This window comes from Neovison vison, chromosome X (assembly GCF_020171115.1).
Source record: "Neovison vison isolate M4711 chromosome X, ASM_NN_V1, whole genome shotgun sequence".
Taxonomy (NCBI): domain Eukaryota; kingdom Metazoa; phylum Chordata; class Mammalia; order Carnivora; family Mustelidae; genus Neogale; species Neogale vison.
In genome coordinates, this window is record NC_058105.1 from 95,563,192 (window position 1) to 95,589,672 (window position 26,481).

The 26,481-nt window shown below is 36.3% G+C and overlaps 1 protein-coding gene across 4 annotated transcripts in view; it reads right to left on the minus strand.

Annotated features, from left to right (window-relative positions):
- USP9X (ubiquitin specific peptidase 9 X-linked) overlaps positions 1-26,481 on the minus strand; it is a 163,366-nt gene that overhangs the window by 61,329 nt on the left and 75,556 nt on the right. For 3 of the 4 annotated variants that reach the window (XM_044234797.1, XM_044234796.1, XM_044234798.1), the window contains exons 6-15: positions 25,744-25,962; positions 23,263-23,378; positions 22,807-23,058; positions 22,597-22,735; positions 20,360-20,512; positions 19,137-19,241; positions 14,650-14,856; positions 13,298-13,434; positions 11,605-11,753; positions 43-130 (exon numbers count right to left, since the gene is read on the minus strand). In XM_044234797.1, the coding sequence (XP_044090732.1) occupies positions 43-130; positions 11,605-11,753; positions 13,298-13,434; positions 14,650-14,856; positions 19,137-19,241; positions 20,360-20,512; positions 22,597-22,735; positions 22,807-23,058; positions 23,263-23,378; positions 25,744-25,962 (1,565 nt within the window). The remainder of the gene's footprint in view (positions 1-42; positions 131-11,604; positions 11,754-13,297; positions 13,435-14,649; positions 14,857-19,136; positions 19,242-20,359; positions 20,513-22,596; positions 22,736-22,806; positions 23,059-23,262; positions 23,379-25,743; positions 25,963-26,481) is intronic. The other variant, XM_044234799.1, reaches the window with a different exon arrangement.

The window sequence follows — 26,481 nt, forward strand, 5'->3', positions numbered from 1 at the left end:
TATCTGTCATAAAGAGAACAACACTGATGATTTAAAACAAACCTAAGGAAGTTAAGCCGTTCTTGGACTTCTTGAACATGACTGTATCTACTTCCCAGCCTCACAGTTTGGGGGTCATAGTCTTCATGATCTGCAAATTAAGAAAAATCATGCATTATACACCTGGATATCTACAACACTGCTGACTTTAACCAAAGGAAATTAAGTCAGTCAAAAAGTCATTAATTCTTTATTATTTACTAATTATTTATTCACTAAGTTTGCTTAGTTTACTAATTATTTATTTACTAATTATTTGCTAATTATTTATTTTACTAAGTTTACTAATTATTTATTCTCTACCTATCTCTTATTTTCCCTACAAAAACAAATTATTCTTCTACTTAACCAAAAGAAAGCGATCTATTAAATGTGCCGCCAAGAACAATTCTTCAGGGACACCTGGATGGCTCAGTCGGTTGAGTGTCTGCCTTCTGCTTACAGTGATCCCAGGGTCCACAATGGGCTCCTTGCTCAATGGGGAGTCTGCTTCTCCCTCTGCCTGCCACTACCCCTGCTTTTGCTCTCTCCCTCCCTTTCTCTCTGTGTCAAATAAATAAAATCTTAAAAAAAAAAAAAACCCAATTAGTAAAAAATGAGATGAGAGTAAATTAAATTCAAGTGTCTATGGCTAAGGCTAACAAACTGGTTCCTGTCATTACAGAATGCAAATTGTTTAGAGTCTATTTTATAACCCATTATGGGGAAAAAGTTCACATCTGAAAAAGCATCTATCTTGAGACAGGATTCAAATACCCTAAAATTCACACATTTAAAATGTACAACTCAATGGTTTTTAGTATAGGCAAGGCCATGTAAACATTTTTGTCAATTTTTTTGGTCATCCTTAGGTGTGAAATAGGATCTCAACGTAGTTTTGATTTCCATTAACTTAGTAACTAATGATATTGAGCATCTTCTTGTGTGCCTTAGCCATTTGTTATCTCAAGAGGAATGTTTATACAGATCCTCTGTCCATTTCCTAACTGGGCTGTCTTTTGAGTTGAAAGAGTTCTTATATATTCTGGATTTAAGTTCTTTGTATCAGATATGATTTACAGTTATTTTGTCCTGTTCTTCTGTCATTTTTTTTAAATGATTTTTTTATAGATTATTTATTTGATAGAGAGAGATCACAAGTAGGCAGAGAGGCAGGCAGAGAGAGAGAAGGGGGAAGCAGGCTCCCTGCTGAGCAGAGAGCCCTACGTGGGGCTCGATCCCAGGACCCTGAGATCATGACCTGAGCTGAAGGCAGAGGCTTAAACCACTGAGCCACCCAGGCGCCCCTTCTTTTGTCATTTTACTTTCTTGGCTGTACCATTTGCAAGTAGTTAAGTCCAAGATCTTACTTTTCAACCTTCTTACAATGTTATTTTCCCCTAAACCAAAACCACAAAAATTTATTTCTATTTTTTTCCTAGCAGTTTCATACTTTTAGGTCTATGATATGTTTTTTAAGCTTTGTGGATGGTAAGACACAGGGGATCAAACTATTCTTTTAGATGTACATACATATATTTTTCAGCAACACTTACCAAAAAGACTTCTTTCCACTGAACATTCCGGACACCCTTTTAAGAAATCAAGCATAACTTTAAGGGTGCCCGGGTGGCTCAGTGGGTTAAGCCTCTACCTGAGGCTCAGGTCATGATCTCAGGGTCCTGGGGCCCCACACTGGGCTCTCTACTCGGCAGGGAGCCTGTCCCCCCTCCCCCACCCCCGGTCTGCTTGTGATTTCTCTGTCAAATATATAAATAAAACCTTAAAAAATATTTAGGGGTTCCTGGGTGGCTCAGTCACTAAGCATTTGCCTTCAGCTCAGGTAATGATCCCACGCATCCTGGGATGAAGTGCCATATCGGGCTCCCTTGCTTCTCCTTCTTTTAGCTCCCCTGTGCTTGTTGTATTCCCTCTTCCTCTATGTCATAAATAAAATCTTAAAAAAAAAAAAAATCAAGCATAAATTTAACTATTTCTAGATTATCAATTATAGTTCACTGATGCATACATCTATTCTTATGTCAGTACCACACTGTCTTGATTATGATTATTTTGCATTAAGTTTTGAAATCAGGAAGTATTACAGGCCAGCCAATTTTGGTTTTTACCATCAAGACTGTTTTGGCTATTAGGGTCCTAGGGTCCCTTGCATTTCCATAATTTTTAGGATCAGCTTGTCAATTTCTATAAAGAGAGAGAAGTTTGGATTTTTATAGGGATTGCATTGAATCTGTAGATCAACTTGCAAAGTACTGTGACCTTAACAATATTAAGGGTTCCATTCAGTGGATATGGAATGTCTTTCCCTTTATTTAGATCTTTAACTTCTTTCAACAATATTGTCCTGTAGTTTAAAATGTACATACAAGTTTTGGGGGTGCCTGGCTGGCTTAGTCAGTGGGGCCTGAGACTCCTGATCTCAGGGTTTTGTGTTTGAGGCCTGCACTGGGTGTAGAGAGTACTCAAAAAAATAAGATCTTTAAAAAAGCAAAAAGAAGTGTATGTTTGATACTCCTTTTGTTCAATTCATTCCTAAGTATTTCGTTCTTTATAAGGCTACTATAAATAAAATTATAAAATTTTTAAGGCTGCACACTGCTGAGCATACAGAAATACAACTGACATTGTAATCTTAATTCCTGCATTCTAGTTCAACTCATTTATTAGGTTTAATAGATTTTAGGGACTTCTATATACAGATGTTGTTTTCTGTGGTAACAGTTTTGCTTCTTTTCCAGTGAGGATTTATTTTTCTTGTCTAGTTGCTCAGGCTAGCACCTGCAACAGAAGATTAAATTAGAAGTGACTAGGATGGACATCCTGGTCTTATACCTGTTCCAAAGGGGAAAGCAGCCACCTTCACAAGTATGAGGTTATTAGCTGTGAGATCTCCGAGATGCCCTTTATCAGGTTGATAAAATTACATTCTATTCCTAGTTTGTTGAATGATTTTAAAATGAAGGGTGTTGTATTTTGTCAAATACCTTTCACCTACGAAGATCACAGTTTTGTTCCTTTACTGGGTTAATATGCTGCATCACAATGGACTTTTAGGTGTCAAATCAACTTTGTGTTCCAGAGATACATTCCAATTAGTAACAACACATAATCCTTTTTTCTAAGATTTTAAGAAATCTCCACGGCCAATGTGGGGGGTTGAACTCACAACCCCAAGATCAAGAGTTGCATGCTCTTTTGAATGAGCCAGCCAGGTACCCCATAATACTTTTTATGTTGCCCAATTTGGTTTATTTTTGATGATTCTGAATCTATACTCATAAGGGATATTGGTCTACAGTTTTCTTCTGATGTCGTTGTATTATTTTGCTATCAGGGTAGTTAACAACTTCATATAAGGAGTGTTCCTTAATTTTTTTAAAAGAGTTTCTGAAAGACTGGTGATAATTCTTTAAATGTTCAGCAAAATTCACTAATGAAACCATTTGGTCCTGGAACAACTTTGTGTTAAGTTTCTTGGTTACTAATTCAATCTTTTTACTTGATGTAAGTCTATACAACTTTTTTATTGCTTCTTCAATTTCCGTAATTTGGTATTCTCATACTTTTTCTTAAGACCAGTAGTGATGCCCTCTCACTTGATTTTCTAATTGAGTCATTTTCTTAGCCTAGCTAAAGGTTTGTCAATTTTGCCAATCTTAAAAAAAACAACCATTTAGTTTGATATTCTTTTTCCTCCCTTGAGTACACTTCCAACATTCATGATTTCCTTCCTCCCTACTTTGCATTTAGTCTGCTCTTTTCTAGTTTCTGAAGGTTACTGATCTGCTAACTTTCTTCTTCACAATAAACATTTGGAGGTATAAATTTCCCTCTGAGCACTGACTTAGCAACTCTCCATAAGTTTTGGTATTTTGTTTTCACTCATCTCAGTTTACTCTCATTTCACAGCTGTCATTTCTTCTTTGACCCATTGGTTAGCCAGGAGCATATACCTAACATATACTTGTGAAATCCCCAAATTTCCCTTTTCATTTATAATTTAATTCAATTATGGATAAAACCCCTACCTTAATAGGACTTCAGTATTTTAGGTTAATGAGGTCTGCTGATGGCCTAGAATATGGTCTGTCCTGTAGAATATTCTATTTACACTTAAGAATGTACACTCTGCTGTTGCTGACTGGAGTATTCCACAGAAACCTGTTAGGTATGCACTATGGGTTTATAGTGTTCAAAACTTCTATAGGGATACCTTGGAGATATCCCTATCTCCTTGGGGGAGATACCTTGGAGATACTGCAAGTTTGGGTCCAGGACCCTAAAACAAATCAAGTATTGCAATGAAGGGAGTCAAATGAAGCCTTTGGCTTTATAGTGCACATGAAACTTAGATTTACATTGTATCATATTCTACTAAGCAAGAAATAGCATTATGTCTTAAAAAACAATGTAATAACTTAATTCAAAAATACTTTATTGCTAAAGAATGCTAATCAGGGCACCTGGGTGGCAGTTAAGCTTCTGCCTTCAGCTCAGGTCATGATCCTAAGGCCCTTGGACTGAATCCCTTATCAGGCTCCCCCCTCAGTGGGGAGTCTGCTTCTTCCTCTTTCCCCCTCCCCCCAGCTTGTGATCTCTTTTTCTCTCAAATAAGATCTTTCAAAAAAAATGCCGATCATCTAAGGGTAGGTCAAGTCATAATCACCAATCATACATCACCTTAACAAGTACAAAGGAAGAATTTGAAATACTGTGAGAATTACACCAAGATGTAACAGAGATGCGAAGTGAGCAAATGTTACTGGAAAAATAGCACTGATAAAACTGCTTGATGCAGACTTGTCACAAACTTTCAATTTGTAAATATGCAATTATCTTCAGAGAGCAATAAAACAAGGTATGCCTGTAGTTCTTTTATTCCTCCCCTGGAGTTTTGAATTACTATCTCATGTCACTTACTGTCAGCCTAATTATGTTCTTCAGTATGTCTTGCATGGCAAATCTGCTTGCAATAAATTCTCAGTATTTATCCAGGAAGGTCTTTATTTTGCCTTTTTTTTCTTTAAAGATTTTATTTATTTATTTGACAGACAGAGATCACAGGTAGGCAGAGGCAGCCAGAGAGGAAGGGAAGCAGGCTTCCTGCTGAGCAGAGAGCCCACCACGGGGCTCAATCCCAGGACCCTGGGATCATGACCTGAGCTGAAGGCAGAGGCTTTAACCCACTGAGCCACCCAGGCATCCCTTGCCATCATTTTTTAAAAATAGTTTTGCTGAATATAAGATTCTTAGCTGTTAGGTCCCTCCACTGCCCAAGCACTTTGTGTACATTATCTTAATGCCTTCTGGTCTCTGAAGTTCTAAGACACAATAGTTAATTTTACTCCTGTTTCCTTGTGAAGTCTTTTTTTTTAATATCCTTCAAATTTTCTTACAACTATGATGTGCCTGCATCTAGGTCTCTCTAACTTTAACTTACTTGGAGTTCTTTAAGCTTCTTGTATAGGTTAATGTCTCTCAAAGAAATCTAGAAGTCTTCAGTGATTATGTCTTTTTCTGCTCCCTTCTCTCCCGCACATATCCTTCCAGTACTCCTATTACATGTAAGTTGGTAATCTTAATGGTATCCTCTATTTCCCTAAGATTCTCTTCATTTTTCTTCATCCTTTCTTCACTGTTCTTCAGGTTACATAATTCCTACTGATCAATCTTCACAGACTGATTCTTCCACCAGCTCAAGTCTACTGTTCAGCCCCTGTGGCAAATTTTTCGTTTTAGGTACTGCATTTTTCAACTTGAGAATTTCCATTTGATTCTCTTTTTTAGAAAAAACTCTATCTTATTATTGCCATTATCAACTAAAACTGTCACGATACTACCCTTTAGTTCTTCAGACAAAATTTCCAACAGGTCCTTGAGTGTATCTCTGTAAGTAACTGCTTTCAAGTTTTTATCTACAAAGTCTACAATCTGGGCCCTTTCAGAGGCAGTATCTGTGGTCTGTGTATGTATGGGTGAGACTTTTTATTTATTTTTGTTGGCTGAAATCTTGGTATTTAAATGTATTGTAGCAACCTGAATACTGCTACCACCCACTCACTCCCTGGGTTGGTGTTGTTTGTTAGGTTGTTTAGGGACTAGGCTGAACTAACTCAGTCAAGTCTATTTCAACCACAGTGTTTTTCTTCCTTGTTTTTACTCTTTCAGCCTTGCTACCTGTAGATTGTTACTGGTTCAGCATTAGCCCCTTACTGGTCAAAGGCTGTTAATTAAGTCCCTTTGACTAGTTAGATTACCTGTTACCCACTGGGTAGGAGTGTGGCTTGGAGGCTACCATCATAGTTCAAGTAGTTTTTGTCCCACATTCAGTCAAGGAGTAGTAGTACCAGAGATGTTTTTTTCTTCCTCATCACTCACAAGGGTAGTCTTGGCTATGAAACATAGTCTTTTTGACTACAAGGGATGTATTTTATTCCTTTTACTTTTAAATGGGATAAATTTTACTTTGAAGCCTGGCTTAATAGTTGCCCTTGCGTCATGTTGCTTGTAATTCATCCAGTGTTTGGTCAGAAACTAAATTTAAGTCCCTGAGCCAGTGAAGCTTACAACTTCTGTTGATGGATTGGTGTGTGGACTGAAGAATGTTTTCAACTTGTCCATGTCTTGCTCTGATTGCTTCTGAGTGGGAGCAATCTAATGCATGTACAGAACATTTGTGACCCCTAGGGTTGACTATGTTCCCAGGAGGGCTCATCTTGGCTCTCTTTATCTAGATATCTCTGTTCAACTTTTGGTTGCTCTGCTGTTTTGTGGGTTAATATGAGTACAGAGAACTACAAGATACCTCTTAATTGCTCTTCACCAAAATTTCCACTGCTTTTAGTAATACTCTTAGGAGGGGCACCTGGGTGGCTCAGTGGGTTAAAGCCTCTGCCTTTGGCTCAGGTCATGATCCCAGGGTCCTGGGATGGAACCCCATATTGGGCTCTCTGCTCAGCAGGGAGCCTGCTTCCCTTCCCCCTCTCTCTCTGCCTGCCTCTCTGCCTGCTTGTGATCTCTGTCAAATAAATAAATAAAAACTTAAAAAAAAAATTCTTAGAAATAGTATGCTCTGGTCCAAATAAGGTCAATCCCTTCAAGCCTAACTGCTGGGCTCTTTGTCCTCACAGCCTGTCTCTCTCCCTCTGGGCAGAACTTCTATGCCACTGCACAGGACCTGGTAACAACATAGTAAGTAGCCTCTCCCAGCGTGATACCTCTGCCTCTATGAGTGGTACTAGTGTGTGGGAAACAGTAATAGCCCCCGATTTTCTCAGTTTGTCCCTCTAGGCACAGAATTTCCATCTTATGACATAGCTAGCTGAAAGGAAGTAACTGGAGCTTCAGTATTCTCAGCTTACCATGCCTGAAGTAAAGCTTTAGCCCCATGAGCAGACAATTCAGGATAACGGAGTCTCTGTTTTACCATGACTGCCTTAGACGAGAACTTCTGCAAAACTTAACTGGGCAAGATAAGAAATGCCATATAGTGTAACCACAGCCCTAGACTGGCAGCTGTGGGAAGGGAGTAAAAGTTGTGTCTCCACTGCTACAAATTCCTGCTGCTCTTCTCAAGAGATTTTCTTGAATAATTGTTTCCCTATTTTCTGTATCCTGTAAAATAATTCCCAGGTACTTTTAATGATTAAAATTTCAGTGAAATGGTTTTGTTAAGGAAAAGGTCCACTGAGGAGAACCTGGGTGGCCCAGTTGGACAAGTGTCCAACTTGACTTCGGTTCAGGTCATGATCTCAGGGTTCTGAGACTGAGCCGCATGTTGGGCTGCACACCCAGAGGACAGTCTGCTTGAGATTCTTGCTCTCTCCCCCACCACCCCCTTGGACCCTTCTCTCTAAAACAAAGAGTCTTTAAAAAAAAAGTCTTAAAAAAAATAAATAAATTCAACTGAGCATCTTACTCCCACCATTCAAAAAATGAAACCCCTCATCCCATTTTTTTTTTTTTCAAATTATCATCACATGCTCTACATGTATTAGTTGGTACACTTCCCTTTCTTTCAGCATGGACTTAGGGGTCTGTATTTTATTCAATGGATTTAGTTATTTTTATTTATCTTGACCTATTTTGGCCAGTGAGAGCCAACTCCTGTTTAGTTTTGACATGTCAACAAGACCCCCCCCCTTTTTAAAAAAAGATCTGAGAGAGAGAATAAGCACACCATTGGCAGGGCAGGGATGGGGGTGGTAAAGATAGAGATGGCAAGCAGATTCCCTGCTGAGTGCAGAGCCTGACTTGGGGCTTTATCTCATAACCCTTGAGATAATGATCTGAGTCAGAATCAGGAGTCTGATACTCATCCGACTAAGCCATCCAGGAACCCCTTAACAAAATTCCTTAAGCCCTTTCTAACTTTCTAAAATAAGCTGCTGGAGTACCATCTTATGTACTTTCCTTACACCAAGCCTTAGAAAATAACCATTACTCTAGAGAACTGTAAGCTATTTATAAAATGAATGCTCAATTTTTTTTTTTAAATCACAAAGAGCCCACACAGATTTAACTGTTTTTCATGACTGATATGTAGGAATGAGCCAAAGCTGAGAAAGTCTAGACCAGGATTTGACCCTAACACAGACAGCACTGTTGGTTAATGATGCTCAGGAAGAAATCTTATATGTGAAAAAACGTTCCTAAAAATGTCCAGTACTGGATCTAAGAGATTGGGAAGAGGTCACTGGAAGTGGTAGTCCTTAGAAAACAGAATGCAAACATATGATATATAATGAAAATAAGTCCTACAACTCTATTCAGAAACCAGGAAAAATGGTAAATAAAACTATCAATAAGCGTTCAAGTCAATAATACAATAACTACCCTACCAATAAGGCAAATGTGAGTGAAAATTAAAAGTGGTCTTCTACTTTGTTGTATGCACGAAGAAACTTTTCAAGGATCCCTGTACGCACTAGTATCTGAAAGCACCACTAGTATGAACACATGAATAAATATTAGAGAGAATTTTAATAAATTCATTACTTTATCTAAGTAATATTTAAAGAGGAGGTAAATCAGCTGACCACACTACTGTAAAAACGTTTTCTTCCAAAACTAAAGATGCTGGTGGAGATGAAATATGGGCAGGACAAATAGTTATCAGAAATTAAGAGTATCAGAAAATTATGGAAGCTTGATGTCATTCTGAAATGTCTCATACCTAATGAGATCTATGAACAACTACTATTATACAGAGACAAAAGCTGTAATTCACTTTAGAATTTCAAGTTCAGAAACTGGTGGCTGATGTTACCACAGAAGTGACGTAATACTCTGGAAAGTTCATTATAACAGAAGGATTTTAATAGTTTTAAAAAGTACTCAAGCCCCTCTCTTCATATTTAAGGATCTAAGGACTAACCGTTTGGTATTAATCTGAAGAGTATTGTATTAAAGGAGGAAAAGTTAGCAAAGTTGGGAGAAACAGAAGGTGTGTCAACGAATTCAGGGAACCGTCAGTAACAAAAATCCAAGAGCTTACTACTATGTGCCAGGCACTGTCCCAGCATACTTTAACTTGACCTAGTATGTTTGTAGTCATTTTCAGATCTAGACAATCTCACTTGTATGAAGAGTCGTACCTCTCACTTTCTGGAGCTACAGAAAATTTAAGGAGGGAAAACTAGGGCTGCCTGGGTGGCTAAGATGTTAACGAGGGAAACCTGGAGACTTCTTTTGACAATGAAATTGAGAGGAGGGAATGACTCATGTAGAATTGGACTAAAACAAAGCTTCTGACCCTAGTGAGGCTGAACTGCACATGCACCATCGACTCCTGAACACCCCAACAGCATAGTACTCAATTTCTGGCAATGATTGAAACATTACATACAAATGAAGTAAATAAAAATCAGCAATGTAGCGCATATGATTTTTATGGCCCCATTTTGGGGGGGAAGGCCTGCAATGGCATTTGTAAGGACTTTGTACCAGCAAGAGAGGAGACCATAACAAAGAATCTGCATTATGTTAAACTGAGCCCAGATGCTGGAACGACTTGGTGTATTACACAGAAACCTCCTATACTTCTCTTAAATTTTGGTTGCATTTGGTACAGAACATAAATTACATGATTATGTTCCTGTATTGCTCCAGTTGTCTTGTCATGCTGCTCAGAAGGAACTCAGGCCTGAAACAGTACAAGACCACTGCCTGGTGCTTATCAGCCACCTGATGCTTCGACTGCTTACCTAGCTCTACATTCTGGAGGACCCAGCTGGCCCAGAGGTGGTAAATGGAAGAACCAAGGAGTCAATACAATTAGGAGGCATATCTGAAGAGCTGCTTAATTTTTCCATTATGTTTATGTAAATTTTAGATGGGAACATATATATAGAGATATATCTATATAGAGAGATAGATTTTTATCCCTGTGTTAAACAAATCCTATGATTTATAAGCATCTCGGGATTTTATTCAAGAATGCCAAGGGTCTAATCTGCTCTTCAAATAATGAGTGTTAGAAATACTATTTTATTTATTTTTTTTTTTAATTTTTTTTTATTTGTTTATTTGACAGACAGAGATCACAGGTAGACAGAGAGGCAGGCAGAGAGAGAGAGAGAGAGGGAAGCAGGCTCCCTGCTGAGCAGAGAGCCCGATGCGGGACTCGATCCCAGGACCCTGAGATCATGACCTGAGCCGAAGGCAGCGGCTTAACCCACTGAGCCACCCAGGCACCCCAGAAATACTATTTTAAATATTTAACTATTGGCTCCTCCAGATTCTTACCTACTATAAAATGTTAAAATCAACAGTATATGTTCAGGAACCATTATGTTCAATTCTATTTCTAGCAATGGTAGTAGAAAGTTTTCTTTCTATGGCTATGGCAACAAAGCTGGGCATACAAGATGGAATCTGCACTGAAAACCCATCCTTACCCTAGGCACAGATAAATTCAACTGCCAGAGGGCAAAAACGAGTATTGAAACAAAGCTCTACATATGGTAGGAACGTAAAAACTGGCTGCTGAAACCTCAGGAAACTCTACCCTAACATGTTTAAACAAATTCACACTTTGAAAACCAACATAAACCTATGGATTCTTGTAGTTTCACATCATTGTTCTTATGAATTTTCTAATTCACAAAGTCTGAAAGACTTACAAAATAAGGATTTAGGATTATAAAGGGACTATAACATAAACAAGAACAGACTTAGACAACACAAGTTTTCATGAAAAAATAAAGGTGATGGTAGTAAGGAAACAAAGGTTGAGAACAAATCAAGTACATTCCAAAGAAGGTAACAAGCAATGACACAGTATAGGCAGGCAGAACTCCCGGAGAAGAAAGATAAATCAATTTAACTAGGAGAGCGGGGAAGGAAAGCACTAAAGAAAGAGCTGTGAAACGCTGGCTCGGAATTTATGGTGGGTAAAAATTCAGAGTAAAAATGGAACAGAAACTCACAAAGGAACACAGTTAATAAGACCCATTATCGTCCATCTTTCAAATACTTGGGGTGTCCATTTGTGAGGTGACTGATGAAAAAAATACTGGGAAGTTGCTGTTATTTCCCTATTTCATGTGAGCTTATAATACATACCTCTAGCATACAGCCTCATGCTTTCCATATAAGTTGCAAGGTTTTCTGCTACCAAAGTAACTAGGGCATGATTGTGCTGAAGTTGATTGATTAAGTCATGGCGGTAAAATACATGGGGACTTCGCTGAGTTTGACTGAAACGAGAAGAACTTAACAATATAATTAGGCAATTAAACTCCGTTGCATTCAAAAGAGCCTATACAATCTAAATTCTCAGCTACTACTTAAAAATGTTTAAATGGTTTTCCTCATGATAGAATTATACTCTTGGCTGTTACTTTAATAATAATATCAAGTAATTTAAAAGAAAATAATGCCTCAAAAATCAGACATTTATTCCATTATTTTTATTTACATGGAAACTATACATTAATATTCTCCAATCTCAACATGGGCATCTACTTCAATGACTAACCTCTCTACTCCTATAACACAGAAATAGTAAAGCACTTGTGTATGTTAACATGGTTATGTCCAGAATTATAAAACAGGAACATAACTCTCTTAGGGGACTAGCATCACAAACATTATTATGTCATAATAGTGAAGAATTTGATCAAAGAAAATGCTTTCTGTAAAATTTTATTTATTAGCCTTTCAAGGTACATTCTGGGACACTTGGTTTGTACATGTATTTGCCAACAGGTATCACCAGAAAGACATCTAGTTCCTTTCCAACCTGTTCTGCTACCTTCACTGAAAGCAATTAACCTCTCAGAGCCATTACTATTCTAGTGGAGATGAAGCCACTGTACTGTGAAAGAATATGTAAACTACTCTTTCTACAACAGACAAATTAATTCATTTGAGAGAGGCAAAAAGGCATTATGTACAGTGGCCCCCAAATAAAAATATGTCTCTCAAATAAATGTTACTATTAGTAAGATACATGTCTGGATTTTCTCTACTGTTTATCCCTACAGCTTTTCTAATTTCATATTTTTTCAAGCCTTTGGAAAAAACCGAGACAAAGTTCAACCACTGAAACCAAAATATACATGGCCTTTTCTGTCTTAGGCATAATCACAATAATCTAGAGCTGCAAAGGATCTTTGTCAATCATCTAATTTTACACATAAGAAAAACACGTTTCTTTCAATTAGCAAATCTTTACAAGATACAACTATTTAGACACAATGGTCGTAACCCAGGAATCCTGACTGCACTATAAATATTCTTGGTACTACACCTAGCGCTCTCTCACTCTCTCTCTCTGAACATTATTTTTAACTTTCCACGTTAACTATTCCAACTCTTAAAAAATACCAGGACAAATTATTCTACTAACCAGAATTTGGCATGTAAGATGATTATATTTAAAGACCACTATTTATAAATATATACATACATACATATATATATGTATACACACACACACACACACACACACACACACACACATACCACTAACAGAAATTTAACTAAAATCAAATATTTTAAACCATATCTTATCATCTTTCATGAGTAATACAGAATATTGCTGATTCTGGTATTTATCACTTAATTGTGGCTTACTTTCTCATCAATAAAATCAAGGATGTGAATATGTCTTTTGTTCTAAATTAACCTTTCCCTTAGCCTATCAACTTCCCACTTTCTTTTGAAAAATATCCTTTTACCAAGTTATAGTGCTATTTTTTTCCCAATAAAATGTAAAAACAGAAATATTCAGACTTTCTGTTAAAAGCCTTACCTCAAATTTTGAGGGGCTTCACCGAACAAACTACAAATTTCTCTAATTTGTTTCAATGCAGGAATTACCCATTTGTCATTTGTACGAAGTTCTTCTATAAAGCGATCTATCCACTGGATCTTCTGTGTGTCACGGTCCTTAAACAAAAAAAAAGTTTTAGACAGGTCATACAAAGGAAAACTCCATCTCCAATGATAAAATAGAACTTCTTATAAGATTATCACAAGCATGTAATAATGGCAGAAAAGAGCTTAGCAGTGTTAAAAAGCAATGAATACATTTTTATTTCACATTTACTACCAAAACGACAAAAAGTGAAACAGCACTATCCAATGTTTCAAAGAATTTTATCATATAATAAAATTCAGCAGTAACACAAAACCCCAACTGTTACTCTACATGGGACTGTTTTAGCATAGTGAGGGATACCAAAAATTTCTATTTAACCAAGAAAATAATGGTATGGCAACTAAGCTAAAAAGAGTTTCACCGAAAATAAAACTAAGGATATATGGACATATACACAAAAAGATGGGACACATAAAAGTATTACAAACTCAAAATTATTTCAAATATGATCACTCCTCATACCTTATTTACTCCTTCCCCTAAATCAACAGTAATCAGAAATGCAGGTTTCTGCACCTAAGAAGTTTAAGTTTGGATTACTTTTTGTGTGTATGTCTCTGTTTAATGAAGTAATTCAAACTGAAGGTTCTTATTAGTATTTGATATACTATTTAATGAATTGTCACGAGCAAATGTAGTTTCAAAAAAAATCTGAATCACATACACCTACTTGAGCTTACTAGCTCTCACCTAAATTTCAGTTCATCAGTGTAGCAAATAGTTTAAACAAGTGGAAAATTATTTAATCAACAATTTTCATTTTACCATAAGTTAACAGTTAGCATGATACAAGTTAGAATGCAGGGAAGCTGTTGTGTGATTTGCTCACAGGCAAGGCTCAAAATGTTTTACCATTTAGAAAATTCTATTAATTTTTCTTAATTTCCCTGTGAGCAAAGAAAACTCAAATCTCTTACCTCTTAAGCCCCTCATCAGCGTTAGTATCTTATGATCTATTTGAAACTGGTAATTTTAGCACCACGCATTTGACAATATTATTACTATATAATCTGGTTTTCTCTTTTTTAATACTGTCTTTCTCCCAAGGAGACTAAAATGCTTTTCAAATGATACACAAAATTTTGACATAGAGACCTAACATGAGGAAGGCAGACTTACACGAAGGAAGTGAGTCAATTCTTGAAGATCATTTCAAAAGTAACATCAAAAGATGTAGAACTATTCTAAATTTAAGCCATCCTGAGAATGAAGGTTCACCTTACCTGTGAGCAACTATAATCTAGTATTTTTATGTGGGCACTGAGAGCCAGGTCCATGATGTCTACAGGTACATCATCACTGTGGGCCAGATTCCACAGTAGGTTCAACACTTTGTGCGCCATCACACCATCTTTATCATCTTCTGCAAGGCGACGTATTAGCTCAAGTAGCTTTTCACGCTGCTTTTTACTTGCATTTGTCCAGCTGGCCTAGAAAAAAAATTACAATGACATGGAAACAACAAATTTACCCATCAGTGATTAAATCAGGCATCATGGAATTAACTATATTCATGGGAAAAACACACCTGAGCACAGAATTATTCTAGTAATAACTGAGAGATCAGATAGGGCAGAATTAAACACGAGGACCCCCAAAAACCAAAACACCAAAAAACAAAACAAAAAAAAAACCCCCAACCAAACAATACCTTCTGTATTTTATAGTTAAATACTTAACATCAGGGTTTTTCAACCTTGGTACTAACATCTTAGGCTGGAGAAATTTTTGTTGTTGGGGCTGTCCCGTGCACAGTAGGATGTTTAGCGGCATCCCTAGCCCCTACCCAGTAGAAGCTAGGAGCAACTCTTCCTCCCAGCTGTGACAACAAAAACTATGTCCATTTCCTGCCAAATTATCTCTGATAGTGGGTGTGAGAGGTGCGGAATTGACTTGCTGAAAACCACTGCCTGAGATTCAGTCTGTTATTTGTGACTTTTAAACTATACTAAGGGGTGCCTAGGTGGTTTAGTCAGTTAAGCATCTGACTTCTACTCAGGTCATGATCCCAGCGTCATGGCATTCAGCCCCAATGTCCCTCTGCCCCTACCCCACCCTGCTCTTGTGATCTCTCTCAAATCAATAAAATCTTAAAAAAGAAAAGAAAAATTGTATTAAAAGATGGCAATGACAACCTGATATACACAAAGATTTTCATAATAAATTTTAAAAGCTGATGAGAGAACACTGTGCATTAATCATATGAAAACAAGATAGTCTAACAGTCTGTTCTTAACCAATAAAAACAATTTCTAATATGCAGAAATGACATGGTGCTATTACATTTCAATTTAGAAGATACAACACTCATTTAAAATCTCCACAATGGGGAAAAAAACCCTCTGAAAATTGTATTTTTACAAATGCCCAGTTTATTCAATGCGCCTGGGGTGAGGTGTGTCTGATGGCGGCATGCAACGGGTAAAGGCCAGGGATGTTTTGTTAAACAATATGAGAAATGTAGGTATAAAGCTGCTAATGAGTTTTTATTAGAAAATAAAGTGAAATCAACCTAACAGCAAACAAAAGAAGGATGACTATGTTAATTACAGGAGATTCTTTCAATGGGATTATTACACATTTACAATTTGATAAATAAGGGCTATCTTGGAAGACAACTTTAGCGCATACTTATAATTCCTCATAGACCCCTCAAAATTATGAAAAATATAAAAATGTCTAAGGATACATGAAAAAAACCTGAAATATTAGATATTACAATTAAGAAGATCTTAAGTGGGGCGCCTGGGTGCTCAGTGGGTTAAAGCCTCTGCCTTTGGCTCAGGTCATGATCCCGGGGTCCTGAGATCCAGCCCCACATCGGGCACTCTGCTCAGCGGGGAGCCTGCTTCCTCCTCTCTCTGCCTACTTGTGATCTCTGTCAAGTAAATAAATAAAATCTTAAAAAAAAAAAAAAAAAGGATCTAAGAAAGGTAACTGAAAAGTAACTAGGCATTACATGCCTCCTGAATTAAGAGCACATGACCACCTATGATGTATTCTGGCAAAATGGGAAAAAAAAAACCTCCACAAGCCTGTATTTTATACTACTGATATAAAACAACATTAACAATCATTAATTATAGCTTCTTCAACAAATAGATTGCAGGGAGAATGAAAAAGAAAAAGGGGGAAACTAGATTCAAAGAGAGTTAAATGACGGATACAACCAATTACAAAGTATGGATCCTGATTCAAACAAATATCAAAAATAATGATCTGAGAAAACTGAAGTTCAACACTATTTGACAGTACTACAGAATTATTAGATTTTTTTTAGGTACGATAATGATAATACAATTTTTTTCTTCATGTACTCATCTCTGAGGGATATATACTAAAATAATTACACATAAAATCAACTAAGGAAAAAATTAGTTAAGAACACCTATTCATCCAAAGCCACCATATGGAGAGTGAAAAAGACCAAAGACAGACTGGGAGAAATTCTTTGCAACACTTGAACTGATAAGGACTACCACTGAGAATGCCAAGAACTCCTACAAACCACTAAGAAAAAAACAAGTCAATAGGAAAAATTAGGAACAAAACTTCAGTAGGGTTTTCACAATAAAATAAAGAAAAAGCAACATATAAAAAGGTGTTCAACCTCATTAGTGATCAAGGATCTAAGAACCAATACCACAATGAGACATTTCACACCAAGCAGACTGTCACAAATCCAAAATTCTGACAAAAACAACTGCTGGAAAGGATGTGAAAACCCTGACATGACTATACAATGGTATAACTGCTTTAAGAACAAAGACTTACTTAAAACTAGACTATGCAAATACCTATATAAAAACTAATCAACATGTCTGAAATCATTTGGTTCCAGTCCATAAAGAACTGCAAAGCGATCTGGACTTCATGCTTCCTCGGACTTCATGCTTCCTCGGAATCATCTTTAGGACAAAGTTTCAATATTTCAAAAAACAGTGCTTGTTACCAAATAACAAGTGCTCAGTAAACACCAGCTTAGCCAAGGGGAGGGAAAAAAAGAAAGCAATCCATGTTTGTACTTAGACTGGTTATTATATTTAAACTATCCTTAGAAGAGGAGGGTTCGGGGGCTGTAACAGCAATTGACCTCTTTCTTCTTTTCTATTTCTACCATGGCCATCTTGATCATGTACGTGCGAATTCGGAAGTCATCTCAAGATTAAAACTGAATGACAATTAATTTTAGAGTACCCAAGATAACGGATTCTATTATTTCCTAAGCTGCCTTTGATAGATTTCAAACTGAATTTTTCCGTAAGGCAATTATTTACAATTTTAATATACTTAAGATTCATCTGAAAATGCTGCTTAAAATACAGACTCCTGGGCCTCATACCAAGCAATGCAGATTTACCTGGTCTGAGGTATAAGCCAGTAATTCACATTTTTTCCTTCTATTGGGAAATGCCCATCAAGAAAGGTAGAAATATATACCATTACTAAAGTACATAATGTAAACACCTGTATAACAATTACCCAGATCAAAAAACAACATGGTAAGCAACATTTGAGAAGCTAGCTGGGGTCTTAATCTGAAGTTTATGTTAATGCAATCAAGGTATATGAATTGTGTGATTTTATTCCTTTCTTCAACTTTATTAGACTCATCCATGTGGTTTAATTGCTCAAATCTGCTTCTTCTCACTGTTGTGAACTATTTCACTGTAGGAACATTCCACAATTTATCCATTCTCTTGCTTGCTATTACAAATAATTCTGCTGCATATGTTAAAGTGTTATTCTGGCACACATATGCATGAGTTTCTCTAGAGGATATATTGAGAAGTCAAACTGATGAGTCATGAAAATTCTGTACTTTTCAAGAAATACCAATCTATTTCCAAGATGGTTGTGGCAACTTATGTTCCCGCAGCAGTCAGTATAACTGTTACTTTAAACAAGATACCTTTATCATCCAAAGCCAGTTGTTAATACAACACCCCACAACCCTTGTGAACACTGCTATTGCCATAAAGTCGTATGTTCTTAATCCATGTATTTACCAATCATATTGTTTTTACAAACCCAATACTAGCAACCATAGAGAGACCACAACACAATATGGCCTTAAAATGATACCAATGCAGGTATTGCTATAGGGGCGCTCTTGGGCTACCTTATAAATTATACTTCCATTTGCCTGTGCACATCACCCCAGGATACCAAGATATTGGTAATCCCATTATTGACACTTTATTTTTTATTGCAACCAATCGTCCTTCCCTGAAGTCCTACAGAGCACCTGAACCTATTAATAAAAATTCAAACTGCTAGGGGAAAGGAATCCAAACTCACAACTCGAGTTTAAAAAAGATTCCGTATTTATGAGGGCTATTATTATAAAAATGAATATTAAGTTCTCATTGGAGGGAGCCTGGATGCTCTGTCATTAGGTGGCTGCCTTCAGTTCGGGTCATGATCCCAGGGTTCTGTGATTGAGCCCCGTATGGAGCCTGCTTCTCTCTCTTTCACTGCCCCCTGCTTGTGTTCCCTCCCTCGCTGTGTCTGTCAAATAAATAAAATCTTAAAAAAAAAAAAAAAAAAAAAAAAAAAAATTCTCATTAAAAAAAAAAGATGACCAATTCCTTCACACCAGGAATTGTTAAATAATTTCTATTGAAGTATTTATTGACTAAGAGCAACTCAAAGATCTAATAAGGTAATTTTATTAAAATGAAGTGGCACTACTTTACTATGCTATTACCTTAAAGCAATCAAAAAGATGATCAAGTTGTTCAGGAGAAAAATCCCATGCTAATTTTGCCAGCAGATCATGTACATTCTTCACAATGGCTTCATGCTTCCCTGCCTATTGAAAAACCAAAGAAAACATAGCACATTAGAATTTGAACAGCAGATAAAGTTGTGTAATATACACAACTGCTGACAGCTATTAATTAAACTATTCCCACCAGCTTCATCTAAGGGTAGAACATAACAAAATTCATACATTTAAAAAATGCTTTAGAACTGGCCTTTAAAACCTGACAAATTAATTTCTTGATATACATGGTTAATGTGTACTTGGGAATTCATGTGAGCCTTTATCTGAATTTACTGAATTTAAACGGGTCAATTTTAACATTACAATAAGGCACACCAATGGTACTGTTCCAAAACTGGAACCTTAAGCACTCAAAGGAAAACTGAATGTTTCCTTGGTTTCTACAGACTCAAAAATGAAGCTTTGTAATCTAAAACTCAACAATACTTCCAAGTGATCCCAGTAAAAACCTGTCATTGAGGTAATCAAAGGAATCACCTAGTTTCTAGCTCTGAAACCAAAAACTTTACTTTTCTTTCAGAAAAGCTATAAATCCTTTGGATTATTACAAGTCTACATAAATAAATCTAGTGATTTAACTCTACTGACACTGAAGTTTGTTTTTCGAATTAAGTTTATAAATAGAACACTGTGTGAATAAAATACTTCGGTCAAAAATTTGTAATGAATACTAAAAAACAAAACAAAACAAAACACCCCACCTACAAACTGCTAACCTGTACCAAACATACACAACTGATGAATGTATTTAAAATATTATTAGCTGCTTCAGGGTGCCTAGTTGGCACAGTCGGTTAGGCATCCGACTCCTGGTTTCGACTCAGGTCGTGAGGTTGAGCCCTGTGTCAAGGCTCTGCACTCAGCATGGGGTCTGCTTAAGACTCTCTTCTCTTTCCCTCTTGCTGTCCCTCCCCATGCTCTCTCTAAAATAACTACATAGATCTTTTTTCTTTCACACATCTTTAAAAATATGTATTATTGGCTATTTTAAAAAGATTCTTGATAAGATTTCTATAAATCATGAGCATTTAAATGTACCAGAAGTCAAACCATATAAGCATTCATCCTGTTTCACAACTACTCTATTTAGTTTTTAGTATCTTTCTTGTAAAAAGCAAAGAGTCACATCTGAAACTTCTTACCTGTGCTGCCCAGATATTATCAAGATCTTGTAAAGTCAGAGCTTTTTCTTTAATGACAAAACGAAGAATCTTCTCTAGCTTTTCTACATACTGTGGTTGATGCAGACTATCTCGCAATACTATGGATAAGATATTGTTCTGCTGTATCCATTCCTAAACATAATTCAAAAACTTCTTTTAAAGAAGAAACAAACACAGGAGCTTTTAAAAAAAATTTATGAATTATTCACACTTTAACACACATTAGTAGGAATTTAAAAAAAAATAGACTAATGTAATAGGTTTATGTGCTGTTTTTATTCAAACTATGAAAAAAACCAGTAATTTCACAGAATTTAATTTTGCACATACAGAAATGTTTCCATGAATCAGAAATAGTGCAATTATTAAAAAGATTCTACTCCAGGGGTGCCTGGGTGGCTCAGTCATTAAGCATCTGCCTTTGGCTCAGGTTATGATCCCTGGGTCCTGGGATTGAGCCCCACATTGGGTTCCTTGCTCCGTGGGAAGGCTGCTTCTCCCTCTCCCACTCTCCTTGCTCGAGTTCCTCTCTCACGGTTTCTTTGTCAAATAAATAAAATCTTAAAAAAAAAAAAAAAGGTTCTACTCTAGCACTTACACAGGGAAGTGTTATTTAAGTATAGCAAGCACCATGGTTCAGGCATAGTGGGCAACAAGATCCATTTCAAGATCTTTGGTTTCCTTACACTGGTTGTGATTTTGGTGAAAACACGCCCTTTTAATTTTTTGCTTTATTTATTAACCAATTATGCTACTACTGCTTATCCAGCAGCACTTTAATCTTCCAAACAATCCCAGTGAGGGGAAGAGTAAACAGGCTCAGAAGTGTTAGAAGTGGAACTGAAAATAAGGCTACATGCTTCAGAAGCCTGTGTTTCTGTAACACTACGCTATGTTGCTGACTGGCTTATTTTCTATACCAATAGAAGAAAACTGACTCATGATACAAAAAGGTAACAGCCCATATTGTGTAATTTTACAGTATTCAACTTAATGAGAATAATAAAGTATTAAGCCCCCAAATGTGCTGGATAAGCACACTTCTCAGGTGGTAAAGGTCCATTTTTATTTCTAATCTGTTTCAGGTACACTTGTAAAACACAGGAAGTATGTGGTAATGTCAAATTGCTACAGAAGTTTCTAAACATTTGATCCATTTTCTGTATTCCTCTAGCACTGGCAATGGTTCAAGGACCAGAAGCTGACCACAGACCATACTCTGAGAAGCAGTGTTCAGCTTCCCAACAAACTAGACACACAAATCACATATACAAAATCAGATGTTTTACACCTAACCCCTAACACAGGGCCAATGTCTATGCATCTTCCACATACTCTTTATCACATCCAAACAGTTGTTTCCCCTATTAAACTGAAGCTGCCATGAGAGCAAGGTCAGTTCTGTTACAGATGTCTGTTCAGTACTGTCAGACACTATGCACTAAGTTATTCCTCCAATATTTTTTAAGTGGCATACTTATGTATTTTAAAACTACAAAATAGAGAAGTATCTATGGTAAGGGGTGCATGGGTGGCTCAGCTGGGTCTTGGCTCAGGTTATGATCTTATGGATTGTGGGATTGATCCCCACGGCAGGCTCTACACTCATTGGGGAGTCTGCTGGATATATTCTCTCTCTCCTTCGTTCTTTCTCCTTCTGCCCCTACCCCCACTTGTGACAGCTTCAAAAAAAAAAAAGGGCAAAAAAGCAGGATCTACGGTAAAGTTTCCTAAACATTCAACATTAGAACAGTATGAACGGAAGTGCTTAAGTGAGGTTCTTAAAATAATAAAATATTAATTCATGTACACCTTCTTCCAGTAATTGTATTTCCTGTTTTAAGATCTGTAAGTGGCATCAGTGAAATGAACAATAGGCCACTTCATTCATCAGGTACCAGATACTATCCAATCCATCCCCAAGATCACCTTTATCTACTCTACTTCAACCAAACCCTCCCAACAAGCTTATAATTACTTTGGAATACCTACATTCAGCAGTAAGTTTATCAAAGATGTGCGAAGCTACCTATATCACTACCAAATAAACTATGTTATTACAAAAAGTTCTGAGAACTAAGAGTCATAAATCAGTCCCAACACGTCCCAGTCTCAAGGTTTTCTTTAAAATGTTATTATTACTATGTTAAGTAAAGCCATTCTAATTTTTGCCTTAGGCAGATTTTTATTCATGAAAGAAGAACCAAAGGACTTACTGCCATTCGTTCAGCTGTGAGCCACTCTTCCTCCTCAGGGTTACCATGTCGATGAGTGTAGTAAGATACACTAGATATCACCTTATTAACCTCATTCAGTGCATTCATCTTTCCATTGAAAGACGAAATTTGCAGTAATCTAGAAGAGAAAGTCAGTGTTAAATAGGATTCTAAATATTCACAGTTTATTTCAAGAGGAAAACATCTTACCTAAGTATCATTTTTAACCTAAATATTTCTAAATTTTTTACAGTTTCTTCTTGTCCTGGAACCCTTGAAGCCAAATTCTTCAAAGATTTAATAATCATTGAAAGGGCATCATTTTTGGCTTCATTCTTTGCTTCTTTTTTCAGCTCTTCATCAGTTAAGTTTTCTAAAAACTGTGGAACCATTTCTATTACTGGAAGAAAGTACTTTTTCACTGTATGAAGAGTGAGAAACTCATAGCATTGCCCAAATGGTCTGAAAGAAGACAAAAAAAACTCTTGTAATACTCACTTTCTTACAATCAACTAGGACTAAATTCAGACTTACTTACATTACTTTTAAAAAAATCCAAGTTATCAGTTAAAGAGGAAACCATACTTGAAAAAAAGAAAATTTTTACCAAGGAATTAAGTAGCAATTCCTAGAACACACTGAAGATTCATTTGAAAACAAACTTACTTTATAAGGGCTGCGATTATTTGAACATTTAATGCTGATCCGTTAATAAAACGATCATGCAAAATCTGGAACCCATTTAAAGTGCCAAACTTGTTGAGAAGATCCACCAGCCAACCCTGTAATAGAGTTAAAGAAAAAGACTGACTTCCTACTTTTAAGGAAAAAAAAAAAACCATCTGAAGTAATTTGATTGAAACAAACTAGAAATAGGAAATTCAAAACCAGAAAATTATGTAAAATCATCTTTGAAATAAATTACATATTATTCACAGTAATCCTATGAGAAAAAAGCATAAGCATCAGTACAGATCAGATCAGTAGGGCACAGCTGGATTTACCAAAAGAGCTGGTGAACAGGAATTAGAAGCCATGTTTCTATTTCAGAGATCCCATTATAGAGTATCTTATTATCTGAAAGTTATTTTTTAAAGTTTAGGGGGATAAAAAAAAATCTTTGAAAAATAAGAAAAGGATATTTGGTAACCTAAGATAATGTCTGGATTCATTTTTTTAAAAAAAGATTTTATTTATTCATTTGATGGAGCGATAGATAGAGAGCACAAGTAGGCAGAGCAGCAGACAGAGGGAGAGGGAGAAGCAGGTTCTCTGCCAAGCAGGGGGCCCAATGCAGGGCTCCATTCCAGGACCCTGGGATCATGACCTGAGCCGAAGGCAGACGCTTAACCTGCTGAACCACCCAGGCGCCCCTTGAATTCCTTTTTTACTGCAGTTGTAAATAATTCAACATTCCCTATAAATAAAATAATCTGAAAGCTTGAGAGCAAACTATTAATTAAAAGCTAACCACTGGTATTATTATCTGTTGTTCTTAACTAAAACATACTGGTTGATGCTTTTGCTGGCTCACATGAGGGCCCCAGTTCTCAGCTTAGAGGTAAACACAATGCAGTTAAGTATGGATCGTCTTTCAAACTCTTCCCTAAGGGACAGAAGTAACTAACGGTACAATGCAACTGAACAGCCAATGGTGTGTGGTGTTAAAGCATGCTTACATGTAAAAACTTAAATGAAGAGATTATATACAGATCTACGATCAAATTTATCTAAAAATTTATGTACCCAAGATAACCTTTTATACCTTGGTTTCTTCTAAAAGACCACATTTCAGAGTCCACTGAGGGATAACCAAGGGGAGAAAAAAAGGTAATCTTGCTAAGTCCTTAAGCAAAAATAACTTTTACAGCTACTCCAAAACAAAAACAAAAACAAAACCATGTCTAGGACAAAGGGAAACAGACACTATGTAAGCTAAAGGTAGTTTTGATAGGATTTTATGTCAAAATCAATTAAATTCTCCACTAAATGAACGACACTTTTTCTATGTAAGTTCATTATAGTATTTTCCTACATTTTTCTTTGGTCTTAAGAAGCTAATTCAAAACAATTAAAAAAGCTGAGCATTTTAACTCCCAGTCCCTTATGGCATTCAGCAATTCTATATTTCCATTTCTCAAGTAACTGGAATGAGAGACTTACAGTCCAATATACTCAATAGTTATGTATACATATATGTGCACAAAATTTTTTTAAAAAGTCTAAAGCTAATCTTTCTATGTTTTCAGCTATAACATATCGTTTAACACATTTTGAGGATTTCCACTTTTAACAGAATAAACCTAAAGTTTTATGTATAAATTCAAATTTTCCTGGCTGGGTTTTCCTTTTTACAAGGCCCACAATATTAAAAAGTCTCCTAAAGGTGAACCTGGGTGGGGCTCTCTACTCAGTGCGGAGTCTGCTTCTCCCTCTTTCTGCTTGTGCTCTCTTGCTCACTCTTCCTCCCAAATAAATAAAAATCTTAGAAAACTGAAATAAAAACTCTCCCTAAATTCTAAAAATTAAAAACTATATATTATCTAGTATTTATTAAAAGATTAACAGTTTAGGGATAGCTTTTTTATTCTGAATACTATTTATGCCAATATAGATAATTTACATTCGAGAACTTTTACAATGGTGTGTGTGTGTACATATATATATGTACACACACACATATGTATTTCATTACTATTTGCTTTCATTTATAATTTTTATAATTTTACTTTAATGCCACATTATCAGGCATTTGTAGGATATATACTTGATCCTGAAGTCAAAACATTAGAATGTCAGAGTGATCATTGGTCTAGGGTCAAAGTCACCTCCTATTCTATTCTTATTAATGAGGAAATTATGGCCTGCTTCATATAACCTAATTTATGACTATTTCCCAAAGGGCTGAGCAGAAGACAATGGGAACTAACTACATGGAGAAAGCTAAAAGAAAGAAAAAAGAAACAAAAAGACAAACAAAAAAAACACAACTCAAAACAATTTTTACAGTTACGCTTCAGTAAAGCTGGGGAAGAAAACAGAATCCAAAACACAAAACAATGCAAAATCCCTTCCTCACGTCAGATCTTTTATTGCTCTGTGGCAGAGCAAAACTGTATTAATTATGAAAATAACAAACCAACACACTTTTGGTGAGCGAGGGTCTGGAGAACGAGCAAAGAGTTCATCTTCAGGCAACTGAACACTTGAGGAAACAGATTCACATGGACGTGTACCATTGTAGATATGGAATTTGCAATGAGGATTTAAGGCCATGGAGAGAAGTTCTAGAAGTGGAAACCAGTCTTGGGACAACTTGGCCACACATAGCTCCACCAGACGATGAGTATTGTTGATAATACACCTCTGTTATATGAGAAGGAAAGGGCATTTGTAAGATCAAAACACTGCAACTCCAAATAGAAATATCTTCCCATCTTAACTGTATTTTAACTATGATCTCTCCATATTTTTATACTGATCAAATGTTTAATACTGGGATCAAACTGATATACCAAAATGCCAAATTAACATTTACTATCTTTTATATAGTTCTTACTTTAAAAAGCCATTTGCAACGGCTTATGAAATGAAGTAGATACTGCCCTGTGTCTACAGACAAGATCCAAATTACTATTTTTTCCCCCTCTTTGGAATTTGTACACAAGAAGCAGCAATTCTAAAATCTACACAATATATTAATTATCCAAGATGGAATATATTTGTTATTGTCTGACAGCATCTCCAAAGTTTCCATTTCTTCACTTACAAAGTTAGTACGATGATGGGATTTTTGTGCTATCGTTGTATTTGAAAAATAGTCCACAGAGCACAAAAATATCTGCCTCACAACTTATGACCAGATTTCCAGAGTGGAATAGAGAA